This window comes from Ursus arctos, unplaced genomic scaffold (assembly GCF_023065955.2).
Source record: "Ursus arctos isolate Adak ecotype North America unplaced genomic scaffold, UrsArc2.0 scaffold_14, whole genome shotgun sequence".
NCBI classification, from domain to species: domain Eukaryota; kingdom Metazoa; phylum Chordata; class Mammalia; order Carnivora; family Ursidae; genus Ursus; species Ursus arctos.
The window spans coordinates 1,994,230-2,019,321 of NW_026622808.1; the positions used below are offsets into that span (position 1 = coordinate 1,994,230).

The 25,092-nt window shown below is 51.1% G+C and overlaps 1 protein-coding gene across 1 annotated transcript; it reads right to left on the reverse strand.

The window, feature by feature from the left end:
• Nucleotides 1-33: 33 nt before the first annotated feature.
• MFAP4 (microfibril associated protein 4) lies at nucleotides 34-3,158 on the reverse strand. Its single transcript, XM_026521116.4, has 6 exons — nucleotides 3,073-3,158; nucleotides 2,674-2,755; nucleotides 2,257-2,411; nucleotides 1,688-1,784; nucleotides 1,428-1,610; nucleotides 34-1,116 (listed from the first exon to the last, which is right to left on the reverse strand). The coding sequence occupies exons 1-6, from the start codon at nucleotides 3,076-3,078 to the stop codon at nucleotides 869-871; spliced, it is 771 nt and encodes a 256-aa protein (XP_026376901.1). The 5' UTR covers nucleotides 3,079-3,158; the 3' UTR covers nucleotides 34-868.
• Between the last annotated feature and the right edge of the window lie 21,934 nt (nucleotides 3,159-25,092).

A 25,092-nucleotide genomic window follows, 5' to 3' on the forward strand; every position in this document is an offset into this window, starting at 1 on the left:
AAACACATTTGCATGCACAGCAGCCAAAGCCAGTTCATTCCGATCCTGAGGTTTATTGAGCTCTTCACTCCCCACCTGCTTCCAGCCCCATGGAGGTTGTCCTCTGCCCCCCCCCCCACATGGTCAAACCTCAGCCCTGGGGGGGGGAACCCCCATGTCTATGCGTACCTTGGTTGTAACTGTTTAGAATGGCGTGCAATAGCTGTGCTGAAATACGGTTTTGGCATTGAGCTTTGGGGGCCTGGGACAGGCGGGAGGGGACAGCAGAGTAGGACCGTGAGGTGGGGCTGGGGGTCCATGGTGCTCACCACTGCGAAATGAGTTGATGGGAGGGAGGCGAAGGATGGGAGATACTCTGAGGATGGTGGGGGAGGAGGTGCTGGGGGGTGGCGGTGGTGGCCGCGCACGGGTGGCCTGGCGCACGCCGTGGGCATGGGTCAGACTGCGCCACCCCAGTCTAGCACGCTCGGGGGGCTCCAGACGGCGGAGTCCACAGCAAGGAGGCTGGCTAAGGTGGAACACAGGCCCACAGCCTCAGAGGGCGGCTCCCGGCTCTCCGCCTGGAGGGGGAGGGCGGAGCCAAGGAAGAGTCTCGCGAAGCCGGTCAGGTCCAGGCCGGAACGGCTGTGCCTTTCGGAGGCTGCCTGGGAAAGCTGCTGGCCGCGTGGCCGTAGGTGAGGGCAACAGGCCTGGCTTTCAGACGGACGCCCTAGGTGTGACGGGATGCGTGGGGCCAGAGCCGTAAGGCCCCCTGTGAGAAGCAGGTGCTAAGAGAGCAGCGGGCAGGGGCGGGTAGGGCGGGGGCGGAGGGAGCGCTCGTGGAGACCGGAGCGGCCAGGGAAGCCTGGGCCTGCTGGGGGCCAGCCCCTCAGGCCCGGCGGATTTTCATCTCGGTGCGCTTGAGGGAGTAGTAGAAGCCCTTCCACTGGGCCCAGTTGATGCCGTTGGCGTAGGAGAGGTGGGAGCCGCCCAGGTAGAAGCCGTTGAGGTTGGCGAAGTGGCAGCTGCGGAACCAGAAGGCTCCCGAGGAGAGGGCCGCGCAGTTCTGCACAAAGAGGTCCTGGTCCCGGTCGAAGGTGGAGAACTTCTGGCCGCTGTGGTAGGACAGGGAGTCGCCTGGCGGGAGGGGAGGAGGGACGGGGCTGCTGAGGCGGGGAGCCGGTGGGGCTGGCGGGATGGGGCGCCCTCCCCGAGCCGGCCGCGGATAGCTGCGCTCCGCCTGTAGACCAGCAGCTGCTCCCCACGGGGCTGCCCCAGTGAGCGGACGCCGCTTCTCCGGGGCCCCGGCCCGAGCTGGGTGGGAGCCAGCAAGGCCCCTCTGGGCCGCGAGGGGGACGGAGCGGCCCGACGGGCTCAGGGGTCCAGCGGGCGGTGCCAGCCGTGCCTTCTCGCCCGACGGCCCCGCGTCAGGCCGGCAGCCGGCATACCTGCCCCGCCGTCCTCGAAGCCCGCCACGTAGAGGGTGTAGCCGTCCTCCTCCGCGCTGACCGCGTTGGGCGAGATGGAGAATTCGGCGTACTTGGCGGCCGCCGTGTTGTTCTCGAAGTCCTCCAGGTCCACGCGCAGCTCGTACTTCTGCTTCAGCGTCAGGAGGTGCAGATTCTGCAGCCCTGGGGAGGGGCGGGGCAGCTGGTCAGCAGAGCCCGGGCTCGGGGCGGCCCACGGGACGCCCCGTTCCCCGCCTTACCCAGCCAGTACTCCCCGTCGGCGCGGCCGAAGCCCAGCTTGTAGTCGTTCCAGCCCCGGAAGAAACTCACTGAGCCGTTGAATCTCTTCTGGAAAACCTGGAGCAGAGAGGATAGGCCTGGAGGATCAAGAGTCCAGGGGGCGGGAACCTCCCCCAGGCACGGACCCTGTCATGGGGATGGGGTTTTGTTCAAAGACTGAGCCGGGGCCTAAAACAAGGCCCGCTAGGCCCGGGCCGGCCCCAGGCCCCTTAGTGAGCAGCTCCTGGCGCCAGGCAAAGGTTAAGGGGGGAGCGGCTCTAGAGTTCCGGCCGCAGGCAGGGAGTCCCTCCGGGGTGGGCTTCGTGACCTTGGGCGAATTACTTCACCTCTCAGGTTTCAGTTCCCCTGTAAAGTGTACCTTCCTCCCAGGGTTACTGTGGGGGTGCAGGTACTAACCTGCCTCAGGCACCTAGAATGCAGCGTCGGTGTCGTGATCCCCGTTTTAGAGGTGGAAAAACTGAAGTGCAAGGTGAAGCTGGGTCGCACAGCGGGGACCAGAACCAGGCCTCCGTCCCCTCCGCCCACTCACCGTCCACTTCCCGCCCTCGGTGGTCATGTCACAGAAGACAGGCACGGGCACGCTGGGGCCCGAGGGATAGATGAGGTACACGCCGTCCACCTGGTAGCCCTGGGCGTAGATGTCATCGCAGTCCAGGGGCTGCTGAAGGCAACCCCTCTCCAGAGCTGGGGGCGGGGGCGGGGGGCGTGAGGACAAGGGCACCAAGGCACAACCGGCCCCTCGGCGCGCTGCGGTTTGCCTCCCTCCCCAGGGTCCCAGGAATTCACAAGATTCCCTGCAGGGGGGTGCTCGAACTTGATCTCCACCTGCCCCGTGGTAGAGAGGAGGGGATGGCATCTGGCAGGGGCTCAGCCCTGAGGCCCGACTCCCGGAAATGATGGCTCGGAGTCACCTCTCCTCACCCGGCCTGCTCGCCAGGCTGCTTACCATCTCCCCGGATCCCGGAGACCTGGGGGGCGCAGGGGGGCATGGAGAGAAGCAGCAGCAGCAGCGGCAGGGCCAGGAGGGCCTGGGACAGGACAACAGGGTCACCTCACCGCAGCCCCCTGCCCCCGCCAGCCCCGGAGCCCCTTGAGGCTCTGCACTTGTCCCTCCTGCAAACCACCCCCTGCCGGGAACTCCTTTTCTGCCCTTCGGCCCCTCTTTCCGCGCCTGAGAAACCCCACTCTCTGGGACAGGCTCGGGGCCCTCATAGCCTCCGAGTTTCAACTGGATCACGAGGATCCCGTGCCTTCACAGGCCCCTCTCTGGTAAGGGTCCTCCTCCCGGAGTGGGCTCAGGCCCCCAATGCCATGAGCCCCCCAGCCCCAGCCCCAGGCCCGGTACCTTCATGCTGCCAGTTCAGCTCAGAGCGGCTGGGTGTCTGCTGCCCCAGACTGCGCCCCAGACTGCACCCGCCCAGAGTTATGTGCTGGGCCCCGGGCCAGCCGCCCCGGCCCCGCCCCCTGTCGCTGCAGAGCCCCCCTCTCCCCTCCCCCGGCACTGAACCAGCATCTGCTTACACGGTCAGGGGGGCCGGGGGAGGTGGGGCCCGGGCCAGGGGACCACCTGTGTCTCATTAGGCCTGTCAGGGGCAGAGCACTAAGGACGTTCACTCCCTGCTGAGTCACACTGCTCCCTGGAGCCCCTCTACCACCCGCCCCCTGGACCTGTGGACCCCTGGTACCCCCAGCCCATCCTCTGCTTCTTCACCCCCCACCCCATGTCTGTTTATTTTCTCCTCCCCTAGCCTGTGTTTCATCAGCCTTTGGGGGAAGGCTAAAGAGTGGTGGGGAGGGTGTGAGTACGCCTGGGTTCTGGGGAGGGGAGGCCCATTCTGGGGGAGCAGAAGGCTGGGGAGGCCGCTTCAGAGCTCCTGATGTGGGAGCCTGTCTGGGGCTGGAGGGGGATAGGGGCAGCAGGGGCCAGGCAGTCTCCTGGCAGGGCTGGGACATTTCTGAGCCATGAGCACAGCCTGCAGGCGTCCAACTGTTGTCTGCCCCAGCTCAAGCCAGGGCCCCTCTCCAGCCTCTGTCCAGCCCCCCTTGCTCGGGCCCCTCAGGCCCCCTCCTTTCCCCTCCCACAGAGCTCCCCGGTGATGTGTCTGGCTCACACACCCACAAGCGTGGGGCAAGCGTGGGGCCTCTCTCATTTCTCTTCACCTCACCACACCCCCCTTCCTTCTCTCAACCCCACCTCAGACTCCCTCCTAAGTGGTGTCCCATTTTCTCAGCCCTGAAAGCCCACCTCTTGCCTCCTTGCTCACCTCCCAACCCGCCCTGAGGCCCATCTGCTCCTTTCTCCACTGAGGTTCCAGGCCTCCTCTCGGGGTGCTCATTGCCCCCAGCCCCTTCGTGGATGTCCCCGCTTCTGTTCTCTCCCCCTCCATCTACCTGTCTGCACAGGCTGCCAGAACGCTCTTTTTAGAGGGCTGCTCCGTCATCACCTGCTTTAAGTCTCGGGTGGCTCTCTGCGGCCTCAGGGCTGAGGCTCAGTTTCTCACCTTGGACGTGAGAGGAATTTTAATTCTGGCTCACGGCTACCTTAGGGACCTTATCCCAGACTGCTTGTGACTCATAAAGCACGATCTAGCCACACCGGGTCTCTTGCCATGGAACCCCCCACCCCGCCTTTGCCTGCTCGGTTGTTCCCTGGGGGGCCCACCTGTTGGTCTTCTCTGCTTGGCCATGAGCGCAGGCTGGCAGGGTCAGCGTCATTCCTGCACACTTTGCACACATCCCAGAGCCTGGCACGCGCCCTGAGTCACAGATCAAATGTCTTGTGAGCACCTACTTTGTGCCGGCTGCTGGGGATAGGGTTTCGGCCCCTAACGAGTGGCAGACGCACGCATCAGACACTTCGTTGTATGGTGCCAGCACCTCTGTGGAATGGACCAGCAAACGAAGTATCCAGAGGCACAAAGTAAGAAAGAGAGTGGCTCTGCGTCATGTCCCCTCTCCTCACTCCTAAGTCAATAAGCCCCTCGGATGAGCCCAGGCGGCTTTCGTGGTTCTGTAATTGCCGGAAGGAGTTGTCCGTCTCCATAGTGGTGGCACGGCCTGGGGGTTCTGGAACCAGGTTACCAGCGTCCAAATCCAGGCTGTGCCACCTGTTAGCTGGGGGACCTCGGACAAGTCCTCTCGCCTCTCCGTGCCTCAGTTTCCCCCTCTGTAAAATGAGGATAGTCACAGTATCTCCTCCAAAGAGCTACGGTAAGGATGAAGGACTACATAACCGACAACACACAGCTATGCCTCTGATCGGTAAGTAATAAATACGAGCCATCTCATCATCAGAAACCTTGCGATTGTTCTTTACGCGAGTGGATTGTCTTCCGTGTGATCTTTATCCTTGTCTGTGGAAGAGAGAGTGGCCTGCCTCTCAACACCCAATTTCCCTCAGTCCTAAGTGGTAAGGTTGATTGTCCAGCCTCCATGGGTGGGGTCACAGATCTGAATTTTGGCCGCGGAGCTGCAAACAGAAGTTCTGCAAAAGTGGGGAGCTGTTCCATCTTCTTCCCGCTGTTTGGCCTGTTGCGGGGCGCGATGGCTGGAGCTCCAGCCGCCATCTTGAACAGTGAGGATGAGGCCCCAGCAAGAGATGGTAGAAGGTGGGTGCACCCAGCTGGCTCAGCTGGTGGAGCATCTGACTCTTGATCTCGGGGTCGTGAGTTTGAGCTCCACGTTGGGGGTAGGGATTACTCAAAGAAAAAGAGCTGGTGGAGGGTGCTCAGAGAGGAGCTAGGTCCCTCAGGACCTCGTGGAGCGGGTCCAAGGCCAAGCTCTGGACTGCCCTTCCCTAGGCCTCACTTACGTGGAGGAGAAAGACGCTTTTATCTAGCTTAAGCCTCTGTTGTTTGTCCCCTGCTGCACACAGCTGAGTCTAATCCTAAAACATCTCTCCTTTCAGCAAATGCCCGCTAATTTTAGCACTGGCTACAAATAGGAAAATGATGAAAAAATCAGTCATCAAAAGAAATAATAAAACGTGTAGACTACAACTAATAAACAAACATAGGAACACAAGGAAGAATTAAGCAATGAGGGATCAACCATTTTTTGCCCGTTAGTCGTTTTTTCCTCTAACTGCCCAGGAACGTATGTTAAGTGGCAAAGCAGGCAGTGTGTTCCGCTCCCTGGATGCGGTTGGGAATGAGTTTAACTCTTCGGGGAAAGCTAGAAAGGGTTGGTCACACAGCCCACGTCAGGAACACCGCTTTGAAGATGCCGTCTGAAGGAAACGCTCTGACATACTGAAAAACGACGTGGATTGGTCAGTGGTCGTATTCGTTGGCTGCCCGCTGTGGGAACCTCCCCATGTTTCGGGGTCCCCCCCACCCCAACTGGAAGGCAGGTGCCTGCTCTCCCAAGCTTGCTGGCAGGGCTGTTGAAAGCACGTGACCTCAGTGTAGCTGATCACGTGCATCACCCCGGGCTTCGTTTTGGGAGATAACTGATGTAAGAGGCAGGAGAAGGAAGCACTCACTCTCGGGGTGGTAGTGACCCCAGAGGCGTCTGGCTTCCAGGTTCTCTGGCCGGTTGGTGGTGACTTTGCAAGCACAGTGCTGAGTCATATTGGCTCTGGCTTGGGCTGCAAAGCCCTCAGCTGGGTTCTCCACTCCTGGCAATTGCTTTTTCTCTGCCCATGATTTTTTTTTAAAAAGAACCCCCCCCCCCCATGGGTGAAGATGTTTATATCGGGGCCTTTTCACGGCCAGCAGCTGACGCCAACTCTGACCAACTTTGTTGGGAGGCTTGCAGGGCCTGGCAGTTGTGGAGAACTAGCTTGAGCGGGGAGTGGGGGTGGGAGCTGAGGCTGCCCCAAGGCTCTGGGAGGCAGGTCCCCCGTGGTGGTCTCATAGTGGGGCCAGTCTGTCAGGGTGATGCCGCTCACTGGACAGGCCATGTCTTTGTCTGCTTGACAGCCAGGTTCCTGGAGGCGGGGAGCATGCATCCCTCTGGCCTTGGCACGGGTCACTTGCCTACCCACTCGGCATTTGCCTTTCTACCCCATCTTTCTCTGTCCTGCTCTAGTGGCGATGCCCCGGGCATCGCTGTGGTCCCATGGCCCCTGGCTTCTGGCTGGATTGGGCCAATGGGAGGCAGCAGCTGGAGACGGAGGAAGAGAGTGGTTGGGATGTTTCTCCCTGACTCCTGTCATTCCCAGGACTGCAGTTTCAGCAATGGCTGTGCCCGCCTCCCTACCTCCAATTACAGCTCCTGCCCTAACCCCCTTCACTAGACCCCAGACCTCCATTTCCTCCCCTTACCCCTGCAGCCTGGGACGGTAAGCCCCCTTCCCCCTATTGCTAGTCCCAGGGGGCTCCAGGATCCCGTGCTGGCTTCCTAAATGCCCATACCCAAGGAAGTAGTCCCTTCATTAAATTCCTCAAGAACGAGACAGAACAGCCGAGTCTGCCTTTGTTTCATGCCAGGACCCTGATTGCCGCAAGCTCTTACTTTGGTTTCGTTCTAAAAGCCAGCAGCCAGTGGAATATCTTAGACAACAGCTGAAGACAAGACGTCCGCACGTCTCTGCAGGTCCCGGGCGGGCATCATCTCCCCCTTGACCTTCCCTAACTGCCCCTTTGCTCCTCACCCCGCCTTCAGCCGGAGCCAGAAACGGCCGAGGAGGGGAGTTTTCGAAGGGAACTCAAGAAGGGGAGAGGGGGCGTCCCCCCAACCCAGGCCAAGTGAGGGGGCTACGAGAAGGATGAGGCTGTTTGCCAGGTGAGACCCTGGCTGAAACAGGACGCTCCTGCAGCAGGGGGAGGGGCTGTGGGGAAGGGGGCGGGGCCCGCGAGGCCACCAGCCGGACGAGGATGCGTCCCTTGAGCACCCACTAGGACACATCGGGCACCCTTTAACCCCTATATAGGCAGCAGGGAGCAGACACAAGCTTCAGCTCTCCTGGAGCCAGAGAGGGAAAACAGCGAAAATGAGTGAAATGATGACAAGCAGTGAAAAAGAAAGCGGGGGGTGGGGGTGTGGTGGGGGCGGCGGCTGGGGCGGAAAAGAAGGACTTGGTGAGAACGGGCGGTGGCTGGCTCGGGGTCCACGGTCCGGCATGAGCTTTCGTGGTGGGGGACACGTCCCTCACTCCCCATATTTTCTTTCCCTGGAAAGGGCGAAACGAGGAGGTATTTGGTGTCTGTCCCCACTTTTTTGAGCAGTTTGGGGCAAGTTCAGTGGATGGAGCCCTGTAGGTTGGAGAGGGAGGGTATTGAATGCCAGGCTAAGGGGCGCCTGGGTGGCACAGCAGTTAAGCGTCTGCCTTCGGCTCAGGGCGTGATCCTGGCGTGATGGGATCGAGCCCCACATCAGGCTCCTCCGCTGGGAGCCTGCTTCTCCCTCTCCCACTCCCCCAGCTTGTGTTCCCTCTCTCGCTGGCTGTCTCTATTTCTGTCTAATAAATAAATGAATAAAATCTTTGAATGCCAGGCCAGGACTTTTGAAGCTGACCCTGAGGCCTTTGGAGTTAGGGTATGTTGAGATACGAGCTCTCCTCTCCTGTTGACCACCTGGGATTTACGTAACTTGGGTGCTTGATTTTATTTCGACGTGTGAGAGGTCCGCCTGCCGCGTCCCAGGCAAAATGCGTACAGATCAAAGGTTGGCTTTTGTGTTTTGAAATAAATGAATGCATGCACAGAGTTGGAAAAAAAAATTTCAAAACAGCAGTCCCCACCCTGGTGTTCCTGGGGGTGGGTCTTTTCCGGTTCGTTGTGCGGCCACTGGGGGGCCCTTCCACACTGGAGGCTGTGTCCTCATTCTGAGAATGTGAGGCTCTCTTACCCCTTCTTTAACTGCTTTCTTCTTCTCCATTTTCTCTGTTCTCTCTCTCTTTTTTTTTAACCTTTAAAGATTTTATTTTTAGCCAGTCTCTACACCCAACATGGGGCAGGAATTTATGACCCCGAGATCAGAAGTCTCAGGCTCCACGGACTGAGCCAGCCGGGTGCCCCTCTGTTCTCTTTCTGATAATTTTATTAGTTGGATGCTGGATCTCCCGAATCGATGCTTATTTGTTCTTATTTTTTGCCTGACATTTTCCATCTCTGTGTTTTTAGTTCTGATTTCTGGAGCACATGCTTAAGGCCCAGCATTCCTAGTGACTAAAAAATTAGCTTTTGCATTATTTTTATTTTCCAGTTCCTTCTGGTTTTAAGGGTTTATTGGGAGGTGTAATTTACATATTGTAAAATCGTCCGTTGTAAGTGTACAGTTTAACAATTGTGCCTTTTAAAAAAATAGCCTTTATTTTAAATTATTTTTTAATTTTTTTTATTTTTTTCAAAGATTTTGTTTATTTATTTGACAGAGAGAAAGAGAGAGAGCACAAGCAGGGAGAGGGGCAGAGGGAGAAGCAGGCTCCCTGCCCGATCCCAGGGGACCCTGATCCCGATGCGGGGCTTGATCCCAGGAACCTAAGATCACGACCTGAGCCGAAGGCAGATGCTTAACTGACTGAGCCACCCAGGCACCCCTAGTCTTTATTTTTTAGAAGACTTTTAAGTTCACAGCAAAACTGAGAGGAAGGTGCAGAGGTTTCCTATACACACACACACCCCTGCCCCCACGATCCCCTAGTGGAGTGGGACATTTATTACAATGGATGAACCTACGTGGACACATCATCATCGCCAAAAGTCCATAGTTTACATTAGGGTCATTCTCGGTGTTGTACATTCTTTTTTTTTTTTTTTTTAAGATTCATTTATTTATTTGAGAGAGAGTGTGCATGCAGTGGGGGAGGGGCAGAGGGAGAGGGAGAGAGAGAATCCTCAAGCAGACTCCCTGCTAAGCATGGAGCCCGATACCCGGCTTGATCCCAGGACCCTGAGATTGTGACCCCAAGAGTCGGCTGCCCAAACGACTGAGCCACCCAGGTGCCCTGTCGGTGTTGTACATTCTACGGGTTTGGATGGATGGATAACGCCATCCCCCCATTAAAGTATCATATAGAATAGTTTATGGCCCTAAGAATCCTCTGTACTCCACTGATTCATTCTCTGCTCCCCACCCCGACAACCACAGATCTTTCTATGGTCTCCATATTTTTCCCCTTTCCATAATATCATATAGTTGGAATCATACAGTACGTGGCCTTCCAGATTGGCTTCTTTCACTTAGTGATACGCATTTAAGGTCCCTCCATGTCTTTCATGGCTCGATAGCTCGTTCCCTGTTAGCACTGAATAATAGCCCACTGTCCAGACGTACCCCAGCTTATCCGTTCACCTACTGAAGGACGTCTTGGTTGCATCCCGGTTTGGGCAATTGCGAATAAAGCTGCTATATTTGGGCAAATACCAAGGAGTGTGATTGCTGGATCGTATGATAAGAGTATGCTCAGTTGCATAAGAAACTGATGAACTGTCTTCCCCAAGGGTCGTACCCCCTTGCACTCCCACCAGCAACAAATGAGAGTTCCTGGTGCTCCACGTCCTTGCCAGCGTTTGGTGGTGTCAGTGTTTTGGATTTTTGCCCTCTAGTAGGTGTGTAGTTTCGTTGTTTTAATTTGCAATTCCCCAATGACATATGACGTGGAGCTGCTTCTCATATGCTCACTTGCCACCTGCACGTTTTCTTTGGTGAGGCGTCTGTTCAGATCTTTTGACCATTTTAAACCAGGTTGTTTGTTTTCTTACTGTCCAATTGCTCCTTTTTAATAGCACGAAGTGTTTTTGTTTTCGTTTTGTTTTATGAATTCCTATCTTCTGTTACTTCTTTGAGGCTATAAGTTATAACTGAAGTTTTCTTCTGTTGCCTGCATTGTCTCTATTTTCTCCATTTGTTTGTTTGTTTGATCTGGTTACTGTCTCATGAGTTTAAGGCTTTCTTCAAACACCTGCTGCTGATTTATTCCCATTTGGGAGAAGGCTCTGGAAGCTGTTAAGAGGATTTGTGGACCCGGGTGGGGCTGGGTCTTGCTGTGGCCAATGGGTCAGAAGTGTGTTCTGCAACTAATGAATCATCGAGCCTTACATCGAAAACCGGGGATGTACTGTATGGTGACTAACATAATATAATAAAAAAATCATTATTATAAAAAAAAAAAAAAAGAAGTGTGTTCTACTCCACAGGACAGAAAACCCAACTGGCACAACGAGTTGGAGATAATTTATTTTTATTTTCTTAAATATTTTCTTAAAGATCTAATTAATTTATTTGACAGAGAGAGCACAAGCAGGGAGAGGGGGAGAGGGAGAAGCAGGGAGCCTGATGTGGGGCTCGATCCCAGGACCCTGTGATCATGACCCAAGCCAAAGGCAGACACTTAACCAACTGAGCCACCCAGGAGCCCCAGATGGAGATAATTTGTTTTTGTTTTTACACAACAAACAAACAAAATACAGAAATGGGCAGAGCAGCTACCTGAGTGTTGTAACTTTTTTCACTTCCTTACTGTATTTTCAGTGGGTTTTGAAGGAAGAGGAAATACTTGTGAGACATAAACCCACCAGATTTAACCTCCTGGGTTATTGACACACTTCATCTTATTTTAAATAATTTCTTATTGTAAGCACAATTTTCTGCCTTTTACAAATGAAGAAACCGAGGCTCAGAGAGATGGCAGGACTGGGGTTAGAACCTGAAGCTCGTTCTTTTCCCATGTTCCTGGGAGCTCCAAGGGACTTGTGACCCCATGGGACAGGAGAACGTTAAGTTCCTGAGACACATGTGGGAGCAGAGCGGGCCACAGGTGACAGAGGGAGATCCAGGTAGGAGGAGGACAAGGACTCATAGCCCTTGGAGGGTGAGGGAGGCTTCTTAGGGTACCAGGTGGCGGGCACGACACACGGCATTTTCTGTAATGCCAGTGGCGCGCCTCCCTGATAGCTGGTCAGTCAGCCAGGTCCTGGCTTCTGTGACCTTGCTTCCTGTGCCTGCCTGCCCATCAGCTCCCCAAGGACAGGAGCTGGTCCCAAGCCTGTCCCCTGGCACTTGGCACCTGGCAAACACCAAGGAGCCACTTTGAGGTGCTGATGGCAGGGGTGGGAGCAGCTCTCTGCCCAGATACCAGCACCTGCTGAAGGAAAAATGCATGCCTTCTGGGATCCCCAGGAGTAGGAAGGAGCAGAGTCATGGAAGGGAGGGGACAGGGAGTCCAGGGGCCTGGCAGAGGGGAGTGGGAAAGAAGGAGAGCTGATGCTGGGGGTCGGCTCATAGCACAGGAGGGCTGGAGGGCTGGTACCAAAGTGATGTTGCTTTGTAAACTGGGAAGTGCCCTACACATCCGAGAGCCTCTTCCTGGAGATTTCTTGCCCTCTTATCCCTTCATTCCGCCCGTGCTTCGGTCTTTTGACCGTGCTGGACGGCCGGTTACAGCCCTGAGAGGCACAGGCCCCACCTTGGTGCTTACGATGCTGAGAATTTAGGGAGACAAATGAAACGAACAGTCCTGCACATCCACATCCTTCTTGGTTCACGCTACAGAGCCCTGACAAAATGCCACTCTTGGAGCAGGGGGGGTACACCAGGAACAAGACCTCCGCTGGGGGACACACAGTAAACATGACACATAGGTGGCTTATATAGCTGGCTGGGTGGTGAGGAGTATAAGGGAAGAGAGACAAAAAGTGCCTGTGGAATCGATTGAAAGGGACTGAAATTCTAGATTTAGGCGCGGCCAGGGAGGGCTCAGTGACAAGGTAAGATGGGATGAAGCAGGCCTCAGTGAGGGTCAGATACTAACTATTTTAGGCTTTGCGAGCCATATGGTCTCTGTCACAACTCTTCAACTCTGCCGTTGGGGCACAGAAGCAGCCGGAGACCATCCACAAGCTCATGAGTAAGGCTCTGTTCTGATAGAGATTTGCTGACAAACAATGGGCGTTGGGCTGATTTGGTCCACAGTGTGCCAAGCCCTGGAATAAAGATGTAAAGGAAGCAAGGGAGGGAGCCGTGAGGATATTTCAGTAAAGAACAGTGGGAGCAGAGGAAGCAGCATGAGCAAAGGTCCTGAGGTGGGAGTGTGCCAGCATGTCTGGGGGACACTGAATGAGCTGGGGTGGCTGGAGCAGAGAGGACAAAAGTGGGAATGTAGTAGAAGGTTCAAGAGGAGATGGGGCAGATTCTCCAGGGCCTTGTCCCTGCAGGAACTTTGGCTTGTGTACTAATCAACCGTGGGAAGGTGGGGCTGTAAAGGACTCCAGGGCTGGTGCATAACTGTCTTCATCTCAATACACCAAGACTAAATGTCTAGTTCCCGCCTGAGGTAGGACTAAGAGCAGGTCCTTCTTTTTTCCAGCAGAGAATTGGTCATGGTCTAGGTCCCAAGAGTCTCGCCAGGTTGAGAAAAACCAAATGCCCTCCCCCGCTCTTCCAGACACAGCAGGCACCCCCCCCCCCAGGGCCAGGCTGAGAGTGGAACCAGGCAGTGTTGGGGGGAAGGATGTGTGTCATCCAGGTCACCTGTGTGCCCCCCCGCCAGGGACTAGGGCTCCCTGATCCAGTGGTAGCATTGACAGCTGGGTGTCTTGAGATGTCCCAGGTCCGCCCTGGCTGGATGAGGCTGATCTTGGCTGTTACAAGCTGAAGGGCAGTCACATCCTGGCATTTTGAATACAGCTGGAGCCAAGTTCAAGGTCTATCAGCCTGACGTCATCATTTTTCTTTTCTATTGATGTATAACAATTGTACAGGAAAGGGGGCACACACCAATTAAGTGTCCAGCATGATGAATCCTTACATGGGTAAACAGCTGGGTCACCACCCCTAGGTCAAGAGAGAGACTATTTCCAGCCCCCAGGAGACTCCCCCTGCCCCTCCAAGTCTGCATGCCCACCCCAACCTGAGGTAGCCTCTATTCTACCTCCTCTCGTCTTGTTAGTTTTGCTCCCTCTTGAACTTCCTGTAGATGGAATAATTCGGTATATATTCCTGGTTTCTTTTGCTCAACAGAGGAGATTTTTTAAAAAGATTTTGTTTATATATTTGAAAGACAGAGAGAGAGAGAGCACAAGAGGTGGGGATGGGGGAGAAGCAGGCTCTCTGCTGAGCGGGGAGCCCAATGTGGGGCTCGATCCCAGGACCCCAGGATCAAGACCTGAACTGAAGGCAGGCACCCAACCAACCGAGCCACCCAGGCACCTCAACTCAGGGGTGTCTCGTTGTTGTGGGTATACATAGTGGTTCTCGAAGTGTCATCTGGGGTGCCCCTGAGGGTCCCTGAGACCTTTTCAGGGCATCTGAGAGATCAAAATGATTTTCACAATAATACTGAAATGTCATTTGTGGGGCACCCAGGTGGCACAGTTGGTTAAGCTTCCAACTCTTGGATTCTGCTCAGGTCATGATCTCAGGATCGTGGGACCAAGCCCCATGTTGGACTCACACTCAGTGGGGAGTCTGCTTGGGATTCTCTTTCTCCCTCTCCCTCTGCCCGCCCCCCCCGCCCCGCTCTTGCACTCTGTCTCTCTCAATCAATCAATCAATCAATCAATCAATCTTAAAAGGTCATTTGCCCTTTCACTCTGGTTTTCTCAGGAGCATACAGCGGAATTTTCCACAGGCTGCACAGTGTATGGTATCTCAGTGGACTGAATGAAGACGTGGACAAGAGAACCCAGCTGCTTTTGATTAAGCCAGATAATAAAGAGATTTGCAAAAATGTAAAGCCGATGCCATTCTTATCGCTGATTAGTGTGTGTGTCTGTAAATAGGGTTATTTTTATAAAAATAGCTTATTGATGTAAATACACCACGGATATGTTATTATCATTTCAACCAGTTGGAAAATGTATTTTTGTAATGTTAGTTTTAATTTCTAACTTGGTCAGTGTCAGTGGATATAACCCACAGAAATGGGTTATATGGGCTCTGTGTGGCCCTCGATCATTACTAAGAGTACAAAGGCGTCCCGAGACCAACATGTTTGAAAACCTGCTGCTTTACAGTATTTCACTGCATGAATGTGTCCTAATTTGTTGACCCGTTCTCCTGTTGGTGAGCATTTGGGTTGTTTCCAGTTTGGGTTATCACGAATCATGCTGCTGTGAATTTTCGTGGATCTGTCTTCCGTGGACACAAGCCCTCACTCTCCGTGGTTATTTGCCGAGGTGTGGAGGCTGGACCACAGGTGGCCCGTGTTCAGCTTTGGGAACCACACTCTCCACAGTGGTTGTACCAGCTCACACCCCCAGTGGTGAGGCGGGACAGTCAAACTGGGGTTCATCTGGCTTACTGAGTGCAGCTAATTCACCACATGGTCTGATACCCAAGATGGAGGCACCGCAATGTACAGTGGCTCTTTCTGGGGCATTGTCCTCGTGTCCCACCAGCACGGGCGCTGTGGCCGGCCGCACAGGCAGGCTCCGAATCATCACAAGTGGTGTACGAGGGTAGAGTCTAGTGTGTGGCCCCCGAGGGGCTGTGTGCAGGAGAGAAATGGACCCGCTCCATCTGGAGGGTTAAGGAAGGTGAGGGAAATCTAAGCAGAGACTTGAAGGATGAGGAAGAGTGGCCAAGACAGAGGAGAGGAGCAGCATTCCAGGCTGAGGGAGCCTCTCAGAGGCCTGGGCTGCACTTGCTGTGGTTGAGAGGCATAGAGGAGGTGTGGGGAGTGAGCGAGGGGAGTGGAGAAGGGGATGGAAGGCAGAAAACCTGTGGTCTGGGCAAACCACGTAGGGCTGTGGCATCCATGGTTAGCAAGATGTTCAGACTATCCTAAGGGCAACATAAAGCTGTTGGAGAGTTTTTAAGCAGGAAGAGACACATTTTTTAAAAATTCGTATTATATTTTTAAGTTAGATTTTTTATTTTGATATAATTGTAGATTTACATGAAGTTGTATGAAATAATACAGACAGATCTCATGTATTTTGTACCTAGTTTCCCCCAGTGGTAACATCTTGTCAGATTATCGTTCAGTATCACAACCAGGATACTGACATGGATGGAGTCAAGATACAGAGAATTTCCACCACTGCGGGATCCCTCCTGTTGCCCTCTTATAGTGACACCCACTTCCTTCCTCCCCCACTGCTTCCTTAACCCCCGGGCAACCACCAACTGTTCTGTTTCTATAATTTTGTTGCTTCAAGAATGTCGTATCAATGGAATCATACAACATATCACCTGTTGGAATTGGCTTTTTTCATTCAACGTAATTCTCTGGAGATCCATCCAGGTCATTGCATGTGTCAATATTTCATTTCCTTTTAGGGATAAGTAGTATTCTGTGGCCTCGGTCTACCACTTGTGTAATCATTCGGCTGTTGAAGGCCGTCTGAGTTGTTTCCAATTTGGAGCTATTATGAGTAGAGCTGCTATAAATATCTGTGTACAGGTCTTTGTGTGAACGTAATTCTTCTTCTTTTTTTAAAGATTTACTTATTTTTTTAAGAGAGAGAGCACAAGCGGGGGGAGGGGCAGAGGAAGAGGGAGAGAGAGACTCTCCAGCAAACACCGTTGAGCTTGGAGCCCAAAGCAGCAGGACTCAATCTCATGACCCCAAGATCATGACCTGAGCTGAAATCTGGAGTCGGATGCTTAACTGACTGAGCTACCCAGGCGCCCAGAACTTAATTCTTTATTTCTTTGGGATAAATGCCCAGGAACACAGTTGCTGGGGTCATATGGTAGTTGCATGTTTAGTTTTTTTAAGAAACTCACACTTGTTTTCAGAATGGCTGTATCATTTTACATTCCTATCAGCACGGTAAACATGTGAGTGATCCAGTTTCTCCAAATCCTTGCCAGCAATTGATATCACCATTATTTTAACCATTCTGATAGAAATATAACGATATCTCATTGGGATTTTAATTTGCATTTCCCTGGTTGTTAATAATGTTGATCTTGGGGCGCCTGGGTGGCACAGCGGTTGAGCGTCTGCCTTCCGCTCAGGGCGTGATCCCGGCGTTACGGGATCGAGCCCCACATCGGGCTCCTCCACTATGAGCCTGCTTCTTCCTCTCCCACTCCCCCTGCTTGTGTTCCCTCTCTCGCTGGCTGTCTCTATCCTGTCGAATAAATAAATTAAAAAATCTTTAAAAAAAAATAATGTTGATCTTTTCATGTGTTTATTTGCCATCTGTCTGTCCTTTCCAGTGAAATGTTTGTTCATGTGTTTTGCCCATGTTGTAATGGGGTGGTTCACTTTTTCACTGCCAAGTTTTGAGAAATCCTCATCTATTCTAGATGATAGTCCTTTGTCAGATATGTGACTTGCAAATATCTTCTCCAGCTCAGTGACTGGTCTTTTCCTCCTCTTAACAGAGTCAGGCTTTCATAGAATGAACACTATACATTTTGATTAAATTGAATTTATCAAATTTTCCTTTTAATGGATAATGCTTTTGGTGTCATGTCTCAACCTTTTGCCTAGTTCTGGGTCCCAAAGATTTTCTTCTATTTTTTTTTTCTAGAAGTTTTATAATTTTACATTTAGGTTGATGATACATTTTGAGTTAATTTTTGTATAAGGTGTGATGTTTAAGTTAAAGTTTTGTGGGTTGTTTTTTTGGTTTTGGTTTTGGTTTTTTGCCTATAGATATCCAATTGCACCAGCATCATTTATTGAAAAGATGATCTTTCCTCCGTTGTATTATTTTCATACCTTTATGAAAAATTAATTGGGTTTTTGTGGGTCTATTTCTGGGCTTTCTAGTTTGTTCTATTGATCTATATGTCTGTTCCTCTGCCACACAGTCTTGATTACTGTAGATACATAGTAAGTCTTAAAATTGGATAAACTCATTTATCTTACTTTATTTTTTCCTTTTCAAAAATTGTTTTCACTACTCCAATTCCTCTGCCTTTCCATATGAATTTTAGAATAATCTTATCTGTGTGTAAAAAATGTCTTGGTCTTGGTCTTGGTGGGATTTTTATAGGAATTGCATTAAACCTAGATTTTAATTTGGGAAGAACTGATCAACATCTTTACTATGTTGAGTCTTCTAATCCACGAACATGGTGTGTCTCTCCACTTATTTAGATCTTTGATTTCTTTTATTGGAGTTGTGTAGTTCTCAGCATACAAATCCTGCATGTGGTTTGTTAGATTTACACTTAAGTACTTTTTAAAGTGATTGTAAATACTCGAATATTGTAAAAAATATTGTATTTTTAATTTCCATGTGTTCATTGCTAATCTATAGAAATAGGATTGATTTTTGTATGTTTTTCTTATATCCTTTGACTTTGCTGAACTCATTAATTCCTTCTAGGAGGTTTTTGGCTCTCTTTTTTTGGTGGATCCCTTGGGATTGTCTACACATACAATCATATCATCTGAAAATAGGGATAGGTTTATTTTGTCCTTTCCTACCTGTATGCTTTTAAATTTCCTTTTCTTACCTTATTGCATTGCCTAGAACTTCCAGTACTATGTTGAGTGAGAATAGTGAGAGCAGACATTCTTGCCTAGTTCTTGATCTTAGGGGGAATGCATTCAGTCCTTCACCATTATGTATAATTTTAGCTTTAGGGTTTTTGTAGATACTCTTTATCAAGTGGAGGGATTGTCCCTGCATGCCTATTTTTCTGAGAGTTTTTGTTTTGTTTTGTTTTGTTTTAACCCAGAGTTTCACTGGGTGTTGAATTTTGTCAAATGTTTTTTCTGCACCAGTTAATATGATTGTGTGACTTTTGTTTTTTAGTTTGTTCATATGATGGATTGTATTGACTGGTTTTCAAATATTGAACTGATCTTTCATCCCTAGAATAAGTTCTACTTTGTCATGGTGAATATTTCTTTTTATATATTGCTGAATTGTATTTGCTAATATTTTGTTAATGAACTTTGCACCTGTTCATGAGGCATAGTGGTCTGGATATTTATTTTTTGGGGACTGTCTTTGGTTTTGGTATAGGGCAGTACTAGCTTTATAAATGAACTGGGAAATGGTTCCTCCTCTTTCCATTTTTCTGGGTCATGTTGTATAAAATTCATATTAATTCTTCTTTAAAAGTGTGGTAGAATTCTCTAGGGAAACCACATGGGCCTGGAGATCTTTTCCTTCCTGAAAAACACTGTGCTGCTTCCTTCTACCTGCGTGGTTTTTGAGGAGAAATTTGCTGTCATTTGAATTGTTTTCCCCTATAGATATGTGTTGTTTTTCTGTGACTGCTTTAAATATTTTTCTTTGTCTTTAGTTTTCAGAAGTTTAATGATGAAGTGTCTTGCCTTGAATTTGAGGAGGGGTTACCTTGTTTGGAGTTTGCTCATCTTCTTTAACCTGTAGGTTTATGTGTCTTGTCCAATTTGGGAAGTTTTCAGCCATTATTTCTCTGAGTACCTTTACTGCCCTTCCCCCCTTCTCCTCTCCTAGGACTCCTGTGACACAAATGTTAGACCTTTTGTTATAGTTACACAGGTCCCTAACTCTGTTCGTTTTTTTTCCCGTCTTTTTTTCTTTGAGTTGTCAGATTGGGTAATTTCTGCTGTTTTACTTTCCAGTTCACTGGTTCTCTCCTCTGTCTGCTCCATTCTGCTGTGGAGCCCATCCACTGAGCTTTATATTTCAGTTATTGTATTTTTCAGTTCTAAGATTTCCATCTGATTCGTCTTTATAGCATTTATTTATTTATTTATTTATTTATTTATTTATTTTGGTGAAGCTTTCTATGTTTTCATTTGTTTTAAGTGTGTTTGTAAGTGTTTGTTGAGGCATTTTGTCATGGCTGCTTTAAAATCTTTGTTAGATCCTTCTAACATCTTTGTCCTCTTGCTGTCAGCCTCTATTGATTGGTCTTTTCATTCATAGTGAGATCTTCCTGGTTCTTGGTATTGAGATAGAGAAACTGAAGGGACCCCATTAAAAAAAAAAAAAGCTGTTTTTAGTTTTGCTCCTCTTCCTGCTCCTATTCTTGCTAGGACCTGTACCCCCTCTTTATACAAGCTTTACGGAACAGAGAATGTGTGTTCTCCTTGTAAAGGTCAAGGAATTAATGATTTCTGTGGAGTCTTCCAGCACAATTGATAACATCAAAGGAGTTACTGGGCAAAGTTGTCATGAAGGTTTTCCAAGACTGACTCATCAAGAGGTGGCTTATGGAGAACACCTCAAAACTTATCTTTGGCGGCGCCTGGGTGGCTCAGTCATTAAGCCTCTGCCTTCGGCTCAGGTCATGATCCCATGAGCCCCGCATTGGGCTTCCTGTTCGGCGGAGAGCCTGCTTCTCCCTCTCCTTCTGCCTGCCACTCTGCCTACTTGTGCTCTCTCTCTATCTCTCTGCCAAATAAATAAATAAATAAAATCATTTAAAAAACAAACCAAAAAAACCCCCAAAACTTATCTTTGTTCCTGGATTACTGACTGAGAGGACACGTGCCCCAGACCACTATCCTCAATAGAAAGACTCACTCTTTTTTCCTTTCTGAGTCTCCCAGACACTCTGTCTGTATCTACACTCTCTCTACAACTTTAAAAGACTCTGTTCTCATTTTCTCTTGGCTCACATTCGATTTTGAGCCTGTGCAAAGCCAAGGACCCTCTTGGCTGGTCCTGCAGACCCCCTCTGGGTCTTCAGACCCAGCCAGCCTGCATCAGTATGATGAGTGATTTTCAAATGGAAATTTTCTGATTATGTTATGAGACACTAGGTCCTATTTAAATCTATCTTAGCTGGCTTTCTCTGACACCCCCCTGGCAGGGAAAGGGGGACACTGCCTCAGTATCCCAGGTGAAGGTAGAAGTCCAGGTTTCTCTTTCTGCCTCACTGACTCCCCAGCAGGGGCTCCCTGTGACTGCTGGGTGGGTCAGAGTTTTGGCTCCCCATGTGGCCTTTACTAACACATCGTGGTCAGGGAAAGCACTTGTTCCAGGCTGGGAGGAAAGTCAAGCCCCCCTACTTGGCCTTCTCTGACTCCAATCAGGTGAGGTGGGATGTCTGGTGGTGTGAGTGGGGGTGGGGCTGCATCTTTTCTGTGTTGTCTGGCCAGGGTATTTATTGTCTAAAAGTCTCCTGTCTTGGGGTGCCTGGGTGGCTCAGTCTGCTAAGTCTCTGCCTTGGGCTCAAGTCATGATCCTGGAGTCCCGGAATTGAGCCCCATGGTGGGCTCCCTGCTCAGCAGGGAGTCTGCTTCTCCCCCTGACCCGCCCCCCCGTCGTGCTCTCTCTCACTCTCTCTCAAATAAGTAAATAAAATCTTTAAAAAGAATTCAAAAGTTCCCTGTCTTGCCAGGCTGTCTTTTTCCTGGGGCTTTCACTAGAGAGACAGTCTTTTTCAGGGGCTTTTTTTTTTTTTGCTTACACTTGCTGCCATTTCTAGATTGCTCTCTCCTCCAGCCCCCCAGTCTGTGACAGTGAGACAAAAAGAAAACCCAGGACACGCACCTCCATGTTATTCCTTGGGTTCCGAGGGGCCCAGCCTGTCTGCTTTCTTTTCTCTACCTTTCAGAGTCCTTTTGTATATTGTTAAAACGAAATCATAGAGCCAAAATGGCGTCACTACGTTAAGCCCCACCAAGAATACCTAACCTAATTGCAGTTTCCGCCTCTCCCAGGAGTAGAATTTTAAACCCATCCATCTGGAATTTTCTGGTCAGCACTAGTGAGGTAATCTCCTTGAGAAGACCCCCTGCCTTCCCCTAAGAGAAGGTGACCTTGCCTGAAACAATCTTTTGCTAATAACATCCTGTCCCACCCATTACCGCCTATAAAAAGCCTTCCATTTTTTGCAACTCCTTGGACAACCCTTCTATTTGTTATGGTGGAATTGTTGAATAAAGCCAATTAGATATTTCAAACCTACTTAGTTGAATTTTTTTTCTTTAACAGTCGCTAATGTCCACGATTTCTTGTATTTTGCACAGGAATAGGAAGAAGCATATCTACTGATTTTCCTGCAAGTAAAAATCCCTTAAGCAAATGATAAAGAGGTGTAATTTACCTGCAGTGCGGCAGACCCGTCTTCACAGACACATACACCCACTCACCACCACCTAGATGACACATTTCTAGCAGCCCAGCTGGCTCCCAGGTCCTGGGAAGGACTCATTGTGATTTAAATACCCTGGGCTGGCTGGGATGGAGGGTGGGTTGGTGAGAGGCAGGGAGGGAATGGGCTTCTCAGCCAGTCATCTGTTCTCAGTGGCCCCTGTGGGTGGGTGGGTGGGGCTGGCCTGTGGCCTGGGCTCTGTGGATCTCTCCCAGGTCTGCTCAGGGCTCTCAGCTGACCGCGTCTCCTCCTCTCAGCACTGGGACATCGGTTGGGATGCAGCGGCCTGGGTTGTCTCATCAGGGCAGAGAACTTCTGCCCTTTTGCCCCCAGACTCATGGTCGGAAAGCAGGGGAGGATGGCACCTGGGGCGATGTGGGCTTGCCTCTCAGGCTGATTAACAGCTAGCATTGCTTGAGCACCAACTGCATGCGAGGCTCTCTGCAAGAACTCTGCACAGGAGCAATGATTATCTTCAGTTTTACTGCCCAGAAACTGAACTTGAGTGAGGGGAGTGACTTGGCCCAGGGAACTGGGTGGAACCAGCATTTGAACTGAGGCCTGTTTGATGCCAAAGCCTGGGTGCTACCCACTGTCCCCCACAACCTTGCTGGTCTGGTCCAGCTGAAGGAAGGTTTAGGCCAGCTGGCCAGGGAGCTCTATACACAGAGGTCTGGACCACAGCCGGCCCCCGGCTCTGTTCAGTCTGGCTGTCTGCCCAGGTCCAGCTGCAAGGCACTGGGGGACGTGGGTCCAGCTGGGCAGAGTCTGTGATGGGAAGTTTGCTTCTCAGGGGCCAGCTGGCTACGACTCTCAGCTTCTTGGCTGACGGCCTGGATGCTGCAGACCTGGGTAGGCGGCATGGGAGTCGGAAAGTGGGTGGTGCAGGGGAGCGGAGGAGTCTCGAGCCAAGTCTAGAATCAGATTTGGGGGGATGATGATGCATGAGGGTGGGCCGGCTGCCAGCAGCCCAGGACTCCTGCCAGCCAGCGTGAACCTCCAGAAAGGGGCTTGTGGGGCTTCCAGAAGCCCCAGTGATCACCACTATTGCCTCCTTCTTCCTCTTCTGCTGTTCCCCACATTGATTAGTGGTCCCGCCTGTACATCCTGCTTGACCCTGCCCTTGCAGCACACCTTCCTATCTCTTAATATTTGAATTTTGGCTTCTCTCCTCTTTCATTACACTCAGGAGATGGCTGTTGCCCCCCCCCCCCAGGCCTGACCGTTTCAGCAGCTGAAACTTCAGTGAAGGAACAGATGTGAAGCCTGAGGAAGTCATTTAACCCCTCAAGCCTCAGTTTCCTCATCTGTACAATGGGGCAAGGGTTAATTCTCATATCAGGGCATTGTGAGGGTTAACAAGTTTCTGGGCACCTCCTGCCGCTCCTCCCAACCCCCACAGACTGGCCCCCCGGCTTCTCTCCCCTTCTGATCTCCCACGCCAACCGCCAGAGTGAGCATCCAAATGTTCTCCTGAAAACTCCACTTTTCTGGTTCCCAGGTTTATTTTTAGGGGACAGAGTCTGGTTTTCTTAGCCTGATAGCCAGGGCCTTTCTAGCTCCCGTCGGCCCCTCCAAGCTTCTCTCCTCAGCTTCTCCACCTTCACATGCTAGTCTCCCACTTGGGGCCTCTTATGAGCTGAATCACATTCCCTCAAAATTCCTATGTTGAAGTCTTAACCCCCAGGATCTCAGAAGGTGACTGAAGATGGAGCCTTTTTTATGTTGATGGTCTTTTAAAAATAATTTTCAACCTTTTTTTTTTAACTGTAATAGACCTTTTTATTTATTTTTTTAAAAGTTTATTTACTTAAGGAATCTCTACACCCAACGTGGGGCTCGAACTCACAACCCTGAGACCAAGAGTTGCATGCTCTTCTGACGGAGCCAGTCAGGGGCCCCAGAAATAGAGCCTTTAAATAGGTAATTAGGGTAAAATGAAGTCATTGGGGTGAGTGAGTCCTAATCCAATGACTGGTGTCCTTACACGAAGAGGAGATCGGGACACAAACATTCACAGGAGGCAGACACATGAGGTTGACCCAAGGAGAAGGCGGCCATCTACAGGTCAAGGAGAGAGGCCTCAGAAGAAACCAACCCCGCTGATATCTTGATCTTGGACTTCTTCTAGCCCGCAGAGCTAGAATTTTTTGACAGAAAATTAATTTCCGTTGTTTAATCCCCACCACCTTTCTGTGGTCCTTTGCTATGGCAGCCCCATCCGATTCATACAGGACCCATCACAGCCCCGTTACCAGGGGCCTCCCATTTAGATCGCATGACTTCTTTGTTGTTCAAGGCATCCCTTGTAAAATTTAAAAATATGTCTCAGCTTCCATAACCCTGTATTGGCATGACGTCATTTGTTCATATGCCAGAAATCTCCCGAACCGGAAAGTGGCAGGGGCCTCCCGATCTTTGCGAGATTCCTCCCTCTGCCTACAGCGCCCCTGTCCCTTCTCACCTAGTCTTCTCTTCTCCTGAAGTCCGTGGGAAGTGCTGCTCCTTGCAGGTCCTTCCCTGCCCACTGCCCACGTGGCGGGGGTCTCAGGGGTTGCTGCCAGCTGTGCTGATGGGCAGCCAGGGTGAGCCCCTGAGGCTGGGCTCCATCGGCTGCAGGCGAGGGCAGGTGCCACGTACCCCTCCTATCTCTCATATGAGAAAATCAGCAGGGTGTGAGGGGCTGAAAGGGAGAGAGACAATCTCAAGCAGGCTCCACGCCCAGCGCAGAGCCCGGATGTGGGGCTCGATCTTGCAACCTTGAGATCGTGACCTGAGCTGAAGTCAAGAGTCCCATGCTCCACGGACTGAGCCACCCAGGCGCCCCAGTAAGAGCTTGGATCCTAATCAGGAATGGACTCAGTCCAAGGGACAGGCCTCTGGGTGCCCAGCAAGGAGCAACAGCTTCACCTAAGTAACCCTGGGTTACGTTTAGTTATATAATCATCAACTATCTATTTATAACTGGATATTTAGGAGGCTTTCAATCTTCCCCTTTAAAAGGAAAAAGAAAAAAAAATGACCCCGTGCGTGTCAACAAGGCAGATGGATAACCTCAAAACCCTGGAGCGAACTCGAAACGCTGCGTAGACCACAGAAGCGTCTTTCAACCCGTGCAGCTGCAGTTGGCCAAGATCAAAACGTGTGATGAGGCGCCGTGTTGGTCAGGACCTCCCGAGGTCACATGATGCAGGTGGGACGTGGTATCAGAACAGGAATGATCATCAGAGCACTGCAGGTGACAGCCAAACCTTCATGATAGGCTCCTGAGCTCTGTCACCAGGGCACGGGGTGGGTGGGGGACTAGCTACATCTTCAACGGTGCACAAGAGACGTGGCTATCCAGAACTGTAACCGGTCTCCTCCAAGGGACAGACTAGGCAAAGTAACGGCTCAGGGACACAGATCTGATCACGGGCTACCTGCGACAAATCATCTCTGGTTCCCATTGTCATGCAGGTAGGGCGTCTCCATG

Coding starts and splice junctions, on each gene's coding strand:
- MFAP4 (XM_026521116.4), bottom strand. Junction 2,412..2,673: donor CTCCGGGATCCGGGGAGATG/GTAAGCAGCCTG, acceptor CCCCGCCCCCAG/CTCTGGAGAGGGGTTGCCTT. Junction 1,117..1,427: donor CTTCGAGGACGGCGGGGCAG/GTATGCCGGCTG, acceptor CCCTCCCGCCAG/GCGACTCCCTGTCCTACCAC.